General features: G+C 45.0%; 1 protein-coding gene across 3 annotated transcripts; it reads right to left on the bottom strand.

The window, feature by feature from the left end:
- Positions 1 to 4,122: 4,122 nt before the first annotated feature.
- Positions 4,123 to 10,249, bottom strand: LOC136478423 (uncharacterized). 3 transcript variants are annotated; one of them, XM_066476874.1, is made up of 7 exons: positions 9,810 to 10,249; positions 6,458 to 9,247; positions 6,185 to 6,238; positions 5,716 to 6,041; positions 5,408 to 5,590; positions 5,267 to 5,312; positions 4,123 to 4,942 (listed from the first exon to the last, which is right to left on the bottom strand). In XM_066476874.1, the coding sequence occupies exons 1-4, from the start codon at positions 10,179 to 10,181 to the stop codon at positions 5,781 to 5,783; spliced, it is 3,477 nt and encodes a 1,158-aa protein (XP_066332971.1). In that variant the 5' UTR covers positions 10,182 to 10,249; the 3' UTR covers positions 4,123 to 4,942; positions 5,267 to 5,312; positions 5,408 to 5,590; positions 5,716 to 5,780. The 3 variants fall into 3 exon arrangements, with proteins under 3 accessions (XP_066332971.1, XP_066332972.1, XP_066332969.1); XM_066476875.1 differs by having other exon boundaries at positions 4,123 to 4,937; XM_066476872.1 differs by lacking the exon at positions 4,123 to 4,942 and having other exon boundaries at positions 4,978 to 5,312.
- Positions 10,250 to 10,602: the final 353 nt, after the last annotated feature.

Genomic DNA, 10,602 nt, shown 5'->3' with positions numbered 1-10,602 from the left:
CGCTGGAGCCTCAGCGTCCGGTCGAGTACAGTAAGGGTCCAAAATCAGTTTTCCTCGATCGGACGCGTCCGGTCCACCTTGACCGAACACAGCCTAGTGTCCGGTGGTAAACCCTAGCCACTGTACCGCCAAGTCAGCATGACCGGACGCAGGCAGTCAGCGTCCGGTGCATTCAGATCTAGCGTCCGGTCACTTGATCGACGCTGGCATCTCCTCTGTTCTCTTCACCCTTGCTCAAATGTGCTAACCACCAAGTGTATCACCTTATGCACATGTGTTAGCATATTTTCACAAACATTTTCAAGGGTGTTAGCACTCCACTAGATCCTAAATGCATATGCAATGAGTTAGAGCATCTAGTGGCACTTTGATAACCATATTCTGATACGAGTTTCACCCCTCTTAATAGTACGGCTATCAAACCTAAATGTGATCACACTCTCTAAGTGTCTTGATCACCAAAACAAAATAGCTCCTACAAATTATACATTTGCCTTGAGCTTTTTGTTTTTTCTCTTTCTTCTTTTCAAGTTTAAGCCCTTGATCATCGCCATGGCATCACCATTGTCATGTTATGATCTTCATTGGCTTCTCCACTTGAAGTGTGCTGCATATCTTATGATCACTTGATAAACTAGGTTAGCACTTAGGGTTTCATCAATTCACCAAAACCAAACTAGAGCTTTCAGCGTTCCTGGTCGGATGGCCCCAGTCGGTCCTGGTCGCGCCAGTCGGAGAAGAGTGGTGAGCAGGGTTTCTGCGAACCTCGGTCAAAGACATGGGGTTGGAGGCGGCTAGAGTCCGAAGCGAGCGCTCCGGTAGGAGAGGTGGGCCGAAGTGGACGGCGAGCGGGCGTTGTTCCTCTTCGGCCAGACCTTCTAGTCGGTGACTGGGCCGCTCTTTTGGCCTGTCGTTTTAGATCCTTAGGCCGGCCCATGAGTTGTGTGCTGCCCGCTTGGGCCGAGCCTTGGCGTGGAAGCCGGTCCCCGAGGGACCCTAGGTTTATGAACGCTGGTTCACGAAAGATGGAGAGACGCCAAGATAAGATCGTCACGTTGAACGCTGGTTCACGAACCGAGCACCAAATCATGGTTCACATCGCGTTCTAAGGAGGTTTGGGCAATTTTTACGAGAGCAACGTGACATCCAACCCAACTTCGACCTACACTATGCTCAAGTGCTTACTTAGAAGCAACCAACAGTACAAAAACATGGATCTAGTGTTTAAACATTTTAGTTAGAATTTAAATGTTAAAATAGCATTGTCTACTATCCTTCCATACTTAGAAAAGTTAAATATTTCAGTTGGGCTAAGTAACCATTAACTCTTTTGTCGCAATTTTTAATAGTTCTAAACCTTGTTAACTTCAACCAACAAATACTTCATGCATTAGTCCATACCTTATACTAACCCATATGAGCAAAATATTTAAGCACCATTCAATTATTTTGCTTAATATAATTCGCCAAAAATAGTATTTTAACAATAGTTCCAGTGTTTGCCGACTTAACGAAAAGAACTTATCTTAACGTCAAATTTGATTTTTGAGCTCCCAAGAGCACTACGTAACACTTTATTTTCACAGATTAAAGTTACATCTTCAATTACGGTCCCGTTCGGCTAACATAATTTTGACTGAAACTGGCTGAAAAATACTGTTCTGGCTGAATTGTTGTGAGTGAAAAACACTGTTCTGGCTAAAAAAAAGAAGCCGAACAAGCCGAATATGAAGTAAGCCGAACGGGCCTACACCACTTGCTCGTCATCTTTACTTAAGTATTACACACAAGTTATATTTTATTTTTGTTTATATAATTATTTTTCGTGTCAAACAATTAAAACGACTTATCCCATGTTTCTCGTTATGATTCGCTTAGATATTTTTTTGAGCCCACAAAAGTGAGTCACATATGATTCGCTTATCATTTCACGTGCATTATAAATTTTTAAAACCCAAAAACTTGTTTGGCTAATTCCTCTCGGACCTAAATCTTGGTGCTAAACAAGCTCGTAACATCAGATGTGTTACATTTATGCAATTGGAATCGCCCCTATGAACATATATATATATATATATATATATATATATATATATATATATATATATATATATATATGCCCCTATATCCTGTAAGCATGAGAGAAAACTAGCACTAATTAATTAATAAAAGTGGAGGTACACCGTGTCCAAATGGACAGTATGTTTCGCCACAACGTAGCCTCGTTCGCGTGCCCTTAAACCCGGCTTGATCCGTTTATTTTTTTTATCCGAAAGAGTGTTTTTCTCTCATAAATTTCTCCAGTATTACTCCAAACTATCCAGATTCCTTTAGAATTCAGACGAGCGAACAGGCCCTAACTAAAGCACAGCACTATATTGATGTGACCAAAATAACGGATAATGTCGCAAAGAAGGGAAAGGGACCTCGCAAAAGGAGCTGTTGCAAATAAGAGGAAATAAAAGAAGAGAGAAGATGGGCGGAAACGTGGGAGGTTGACACTGTCACATGGGTGGCTCTTAATTCTAACTTTATCTCTTCTCACAACGCATGCAGCTGACATCATGGCTTAAACAGGGACGACACGATGCTTAGCTTAGTCTATACAAGACTACATGGCTGTAGATAAGTAGTGAATGATTGCATTGAGGTTACAGGCTTACAGCAGTGGAGAGGAGAGATAGTTATGGTGGATTATACACTCTTTCCGTCTGAAAAAAAAATTCTAGGACCGAACCAAGCCAATATTTTTTTAGGTTTGATGACAATTATAAAAAAAATGGTATCAACATTTACATCTCTAAATAGGTTTATTATGAAAATATATTTCATAATAATTAATCTGATTATACTTATTTGGTACCATAAATATTAGCATGTTTTACAGAATATAATCGAATTTAAAATCACTCGACTCCTTGGAAAATAAGAATTACATTCTTTTTAGGCAGAGGGGAGTATTAATAATGGAGAGTACCTTGTGTTTGTTGAAGAGTTTGCTGTTGAGCTTAATTAATCACGGGCGTTACTTGTAGAGCTAGTCGTAAGTAGGATTAGCTGCCGAGTGCAGACTCCAGGGAGCTAGCAGTACCACCTGTACTGCTAGTACTAGCTACTTCATTAACATCCACAGATGCATGGCTCTCCAGTCCGATCCCAGTTGTTCTGATCGATCGCCGTTTTGCAAGTTTCTTAAGGGCCCGTTCGTTTCGGCTGATTTCCGACCGGAACGCTTGCCGGTGATAGTTGGCCGTATAAAATACAGCTATGTTTCGATCCGGATTCGTTCCGGCCCTCCATTCCCTGCAAAACGAACGTGCCCTAAAGGAGCTGGCGGTGGACCGCCACCACCAATATTCCATAGGTTCAGTTTAGTTTAATGCCAGGAACGAACTGACGCCAGGTAGCGAGCAAAGCCAAGGCCACCGCCAGCGTCACCGCGTCAGCAGCAGCATGTTGGCGCCGGCCAGCCGGCCGGCCGCTGCCGGCCACCTCCTCATTCCCAGCGCGTCGAACGCGGCATGTGCACAGTGCCCTGGCAAAGGCGGACGGCGTCAATGCTAGCACGTAATGTACGGCTCCCAAGCCAACCCAACACTAGCCAACTTGCTCCAACTCCCAACTCCTGCAGCTGTGGCTGGAGTTGGAGACCTGCAACCACCATTGCTGCATCGCTGTGTCTCTACACGTCGACACGCACACAACAGAGACCACACATCAGTGCTGCTGCCTGAAGATCATTCAGAGTGGCTACAGGGCTAGCTACAAGCCTACTACAGGCGTAAAGATCACCATCACATTCAGCAGGTCAGGTACAATCCGAGACTTTGCTCCTGTAGCTAACCTCTAAGCGAAGTCAAGCCAAGCCAAGCTCCAGCCTCCACGTCACATGCTCCACCATCATCACGTGCTCCTGCTTGTGCAAGCACGGAACATCACAGATCAATACTCACTCAGATCATGTGATTGATTTAATTTGGAAACACAAGGTCGTGGATATGCATACATGGTTCCTTCTCTCCCTTTTTTTTTTAAAAAAAAAGAAGAAGAATATGGTTCATAAACACACACTCACACACATATGAAAGTGCACACGGAACGAAACCTGATGAATGATGATGAATAAATAAATGGAGACGAGGCAGTTAATAAATTACCAACGCTAGCTTCTTGTGAATCATGCATGGTTTCCTGCAGTAGCAGATCACAATCACAAAGGAAAGGAAGCTAGCTAAAGCTAAGCTAAAAGGGATCTCCATCTCCATCTCCATCTGCTCCGGCCGGCCGTTGGTGTGGAGCATGCCAGCCAGCTGTTTGTTCGCATTTATATCCACTTCCATCAGTCCGGTAGCAGCAGAGTTCAAGTCAGTCAGGTATTGTTATCTATCGGCCAAGCAAAAGGTTAGGTAGCAGTAGCAGTAGCACACCCACAGCCACTTGTCCAAGCAACTCAAACTCGTGCAGTCATGCTTCACTTCGCTCATTGGATTGGACAAATGGTACTAGCACCATACCATGGACTGCACGCAGGATTTTGGATTGGAGAGCCGGGGCCTGCATGAGTAAACCAACGAGCCCCGCCTCCAGGCTCGAGCAGCCATTCTGGAATGATTCACATCACGTGGAAACGCCTGTTTTGCAGGTGAAAAATAACAAAAAGGGCAGACCTCGACTCGACGCATCATTAACACGGCGGCCGTCCCGCAGTCCACCTTTAATTTCTCGCACAGCCTGCTGCTGCCTTTACACTTGTCAAGCAGGAGTTGTTCGTGCGTTTCCTTCCAGCTTCAATATTCTCCAGCCCAGTCTCCAGTCTACCAGAAGCGGCTGATGCCAACCTGGATCCTCCATATTTCAACACAACTCTGGTTTTTTCCTGTTATCACTTCACTTCTCAAACCCATCTTCTTTTCCCCCCCAAAGGCTGCGGGAAATTCCTGTACTGCATATATATACAAGAAAGAATAAGGGACACAGGCAGATCAGTCAAGTTTATTTGAGGAAACCATGCATTTCAAGCAACAGTTTGCCACAAGGTCATTCAGAAAATTGCTTCTTCTCGTTTTATATTCCAAGGCCAGATTTCTCAACACGCCTAGGAATAAAACAGCACATCAACTGGCCAAAAAATACTACACTACAAAGCTCAACTGAACTAGTAATCTTATTACAAAAGCTCCCAGCCCAAAGGCAAAATCAGTTAAGGAATCGGATTGATCCACTGGTCCTCAAAAAAACAGACCCTACATAACTAGCTGAACTTTACCTCCTGGCACCTATTCGTGTACAAGACAAGAACGGCTGCCGATTGCCTGCATCAGTTACACATATTGTGCTTAGCAATGAACGAGTTTGCCAAGTACTGTGGTATCAAAAGGGTGAAAGTACAGAACTACCAAACTTGTACCTGTGGGTCTCTCCCCTCTGCGTGCATCTATATACACCATCCAGGTAGATATCAGCGAAACTTCTATTTCACAATGCTTGGAGCACAGTGAAAGGAAGCAATAGTTGTATCAACAGCTTAGCAGCACAAGTTCAGGAGTACAAGTAAAACCTCAGACAGGAATATAATCATCCATCCAGCATCCTGCATGAATTAAACCAACAACAGACCTATTCAATGCCTTGGGTATTCAAAACAAAGGAGAACTAAGAAAAACTGTGTGGGGAAGATAGCAGGAAAGAAAAAAAGAACAGTTATTATCATCTCACCAATGGCACATCACTGATGTGACTAGAACATGCTAAAACCAGTAAAGCTTTAGATGACATGTCTATCACTTCATAATGGTTTCTTTCTCAGTGACGTCCCCTACCGATACGATTTGCAAGGCTGTGCCTCCAACAAGCCATGCTATGAGTTCTGGTTGTTGCTCAAAGTTTTTTAGGGGAAATGTACTTCCCTCTTTTGTCTCAACACCATAGACAAAAGGAAGCCTCATTGTAAGAAAGCTCTCAGGTGGGAGGATAACTCGGCACCCAATACTGAATGATCCTTCTCGATCATGATCAGAGACATTCGATGGCAAACATGACCCCTGATTGGAAGAGAAAGGGAAAAGGCAATAACTCCACTTAGTGACCTTTTCTGTTACATCTAGGTTATGTCTTCCCATAGCTACTCTATGGGGTGAGTAAAGGAAATATATGATTCACGCTGAATATAGATGAGTGTACTTGCCTCAAACTGTACAAGTGGGCAGCTTGTCAGCAGGACAGGGAAATCAGGTGTCACCTGCATTAAAGAGAACCTAGACATTAGTAGGAAGACAAGATTACAGAACAATGTCCCTATGGATACTACAAGAAACATGTCTCAACTTCAACGGTACTATACGAAACAGGGAGCAACTAAAAATCTAATTTCCTGGTGTAAGATTGTGAATGATGATACTTCATCATATCTAACTATGACAAAAAACTTCAGTTAGAACATTATAACTCAGTAACTCACAATGAAAATCCGTTGAAGTTGCGACACGGCACCAGCAAACTTTACATCTTGATGTTCCTTCCTTTCTGAGATCTTGCAATGTGGACAGTGCATATATATTGGCAAGTTTCTGTTCATCAGTGAAAATGCTTCTCCGCCATCATCAATTGTAATGCTTGGAAAATAATGCTCCCCCCTTTTGCCATTCTGTGGATCTGAAAGCCAAGGAGAAGGCTGTGAAGTCTCTGCATCAACCCTCAGCTCAAGTGATTGCTGCTGGCTGTTTCTCCCTGATGATTGCAATGGTTTACTGTTTTTCCGTGCACTGTTTATGTCCACTGCAGATGCAATTAAACCAGATGCATTTTGGAGCAACTTTTGTGCATGCTTGCCTTCTGCTTCTTTGTTTACATGAGGTCTTTGATACTGCAAACAGGAAGAATCAATCTCCTTCATATGTTTCTCTGACAGTAAGAAGCGATGACCATAGGGACACTCATGCTCAAATCCAACATACACAACAAACTGTTGTACCAGCAGACTAGTTTCTCTAGTCTCATTTCCAACAATCACTGGTACTATATTGCTCCCTATCTGTAAAAAGGGCTTCCCATCAGAATTTTCACTACTCTTGTTTCTGCTTGCTTTCGCAGATTCAGTTTCAGCTACAGGCCCTTGGCTGACAGCCGCATGACCCCGGCCATTAATCTGGTCTCCTATATTCATTTGGCGCTTATCTTTTCGACCACCAGGTTTCAGTGGCCTCATCTGCTGAAGAGCAGGAAATTCGGAATCTTTTGATGTGGTGCCAGCAACAACTTCAGCAAAGGGTTTTTTCATAGTAAAATTTGGCAGACCTTTACCAAAATTAATACTTGAGTTGCTCATTGGTTCCATTTCAGGTTGTTTTCCAGAACTTTCGAGCTTTGCAGATTTAATTTGTGCTGTGACTTGGGTTACAGCAGATTTTACTTCACCAGTGACTATTGGGGGAGTCTGAGGGTTCATACCAGATCTTGTGGATGAGGTAACAGTATTAGAACGGATGCCATTTCTCACTTGCCCCCTACCAACAGATATAATCCACCTTAGAAGATACCTCTCCTTGGAGCTAAATCCACTTTGGAGGAGCCCCTTTGTTGGCTTGTAATATCTTGCTCCTCCGAGACGCACCAAGCGCCAAGAGGATACTGAAAATGAACCAGCATCGCTGCCTCTTGGAAGCGCAAGGGTAGGTAGTAGATCATCGCAATTTTGGAAACAATTAAAAGACACATTGGCTGTCTCAAAGTCAAAAGGATCATCTCTAAGGCGACGTGACCGGCCACAGGCACATGCATGGAGGAAGACATATCCACTAGAATGTTGTTTCATTGCATCTGAAGAAGAGAAATCGCCATGCCTGCGGTGCTTACATGGTCTGCCAGTTAGGCTAACAGCGTCACATTGCTGCCTTCCAGATTCCCATATTGCCTGGCACTCATCTTCTAGCTTCTTTGAGAATACCCTGACTGCTGGTCCTTTAACCATCGAGCCAAAGGACCACAATGCCTTCTGTAGCTGCACTTCATGCATGCTTGTGGGGTAAAAGGCAGGCAAACCTTTCAGGTAAATCTCCTTAGCAGCTGGAAGCACCCTTTGGCACCATGATGAAGAAAATTTCATGTTCAGCCCATTATAACTTTCCAAGCACGATAATGCGATCTCAATGGCATTAGATCCTGCAGCAGGAAGTTGGTCATTCTTCTCACTAGGACTTGTATTAGTCTTGCTTTCAGACTGACCACTCAGCAGTGCAGTCAGAATAGAGGTACTCATGGACATCCATTTATCAAAAGTAGGGAGATCAGGTGCATTAGCTGGTTTCCCAGCTGCAGCTGATGCTGCTGCTGCAGCAGCAGCAGCAGCCACCATGCCAACACCAGCAACAGACCCGGCACTTGCATTGCTTGAATATCCCCCTCTCCCTCTCAGCGCATCAGACTGCCGAAATATAAAATCCTTGATCAACTGAAAGTCATCATGGTTTGTTGGGTGGTAGTTGTTTTCCAGTGAAAGCATATCCAATGGTGATTTGGAGCACAAAGAGTCTTCAAATAGTCCTGCAATGATGTCCAGTGGCTCCCGTTTCTTATTAATGTACCGTTCCAACAGTGCAACAACCCTCGAGGTATCGAGTGAGAACAGGGGTAAATGATGACTCATGTTACTTACACCCCTCGGGCCAATATGCCCTGGCTCCATGCCTGCAAGTACCCTGCACTTCTTGAGCAAGACACGGATCTGTCCCTCCAGGGACGAATGCAGTTTTTTGCCTGAATTACCCTCAGATTTGTTAGCTGCTCGGGCAAGCATAACCACTGAACCAGAACTCTTTGAAGCTAAGCTTTGTTTTGATAATCCATCAGAGGTAGAACCCTGATTTGATGAAGATGCATCACCCATATCATCGGAACTTGCTGCAGCACTTGAAACATCAAGCGCATCATCCTCAAAGACAAAGAGCAATACAGGAATGCATTGGCCTGGCAGTACAGAAGCATTTGAACTGGTTCCGGACATAAGTGAGATGGCCGAGGACTGACGACCTGCGTGACCTCCACGGCGCGCTGGAGGGGAGATGGAGGAAGCCCTGTGGGTTGCTCTTGTTGGGGTGTCAGAGGCAACAGCTTTGGCAGGCATTGCAGCTGCTACCAATGACTTGACGAATGGAGCGAGAGCATGCTTTGAAGATTGCAGCAGTCGGAACTTCTTTAAGGTTTGTGTGTTAAATCTGAAGCCTTCTTGCAGAAATATAATTACGTGGCAGACCTAGAATGTTGTAAAGTAAAACCAATCATAATTCTCATTTTGTCACAGAAAACAAAAGAAACAAGACCATAGTAGTCATTTGGGTGGTCAAAGGCACCTGTTATTCTAGAAATATGATTATGAAGCAGTGAATCTATGAATCTATGAAGTAAAAGTCCGGTAACTATGATGAAGAAGTCTAAAACATCTATGGTCAGAGAACCAGACATTAGCCAAGCTTGAACACAGGCAAGCAACATTGTACAAGATTAGTTCTAAGATTTCGGTTAAACAAAGATAATCAGTGGCAGTAATCAGAAGCATGTATAGAAAACTATGAAATTTTAAACGAGGCCAAAAAAAAAACAGCATCCTCAAGTTGTTAAAGTGTTTTAAGCGCACCAAATCGTCAATAACTAGCTGACACGATGCAGTAGAATAGGTGGATCATATACAAACGGACAAATCAGGCAGAGGCTTTGGGGTCAGCTTGGCAGTTCGATTCCCAGGATAGCAGACCTACACCTACTGTATGTATAAGTATAATATAATGAGCAAAAGCAGAGCAACAATCCGAGCTCACAGAGAACATGAAGAGCATCTCCGGGAGGTCTCCGTCGCGGCAGCCTCCTGCCACCGCCTCGAGCGGCGCGGGCGGCGGCGTGAGGTGAAGGAACACCATCCTCCTGACGGCGTCGCGGTGGTACCTGACGCTCCCGGCGAGGCTGCCCGCCGAGCCACCGGGGGAGAAGACGTGGCCGTCGAGGATCCGGTCCGCGAGGCGTGCGCTCCCCGCGCCGCCCACGAAGCCGACGGCGACGACCCCATCGCGGAAGGCGGGCGACGGGGCGGGGCCCGCGGAGGAGGGGGTCGGGGAGGCCGGCGGCGGAGTGCGGGAGAGCACGCGGACGGGAGCGGAGTGAGTCGCCGGAGCAGGAGGCGGCGGCGGCTCCATCGCCGGCGGCGAGGTGCGGGCGGAGGAGGTCGCGCTTGTTTGGTCACTTGTAGCGGAGGGTGGTTTCGTTTGGGGTTAGGGAGGCCTTTCGGAATAAGGCTTTTACGCCATAAAAAAAGTCGGTAATTACATATAAGTCATTAAAAAAATTGATCGCACATGAGTGCCATCGTTCTAAACTTCTTTGCTCTTCAAGCTATTCCGTCGGAGTTCCGTTCGTTTTTCATCGTTTGAAGTCCTGATAAGTTTTGACTGATAAGGATAGGGATGAGAGGGGTATATGGACGTTTTGACTGACCAGACCCACTTGTCAGGACTTCAAACGGTGAAAAACGAACGGAACTTCAACGGAATGGTTTGAAGAGCAAAGAAGTTCAGAACGATGACACTCGTGTGCGGTTAATTTTTTTAATGACTTATA

The sequence above is a fragment of the Miscanthus floridulus genome, chromosome 8 (genome assembly GCF_019320115.1).
Source record: "Miscanthus floridulus cultivar M001 chromosome 8, ASM1932011v1, whole genome shotgun sequence".
Taxonomy (NCBI): domain Eukaryota; kingdom Viridiplantae; phylum Streptophyta; class Magnoliopsida; order Poales; family Poaceae; genus Miscanthus; species Miscanthus floridulus.
The sequence above is the reverse complement of the archived record's forward strand: the minus strand, read 5'-3'. Positions and strand labels throughout refer to the sequence as shown.

Excerpts from the sequence above, each read along its gene's own strand:
- LOC136478423 (XM_066476874.1), bottom strand. The coding sequence starts at position 10,181 with ATGGAGCCGCCGCCGCCTCCTGCTCCGGCGACTCACTCCGCTCCCGTC. Across the intron at positions 6,239-6,457 it reads AACTTCAACGGATTTTCATT|GTGACACCTGATTTCCCTGT; the intron begins GTGAGTTACTGA and ends TCTTTAATGCAG. Across the intron at positions 6,042-6,184 it reads GCCCACTTGTACAGTTTGAG|GGGTCATGTTTGCCATCGAA; the intron begins GCAAGTACACTC and ends TCTTCCAATCAG.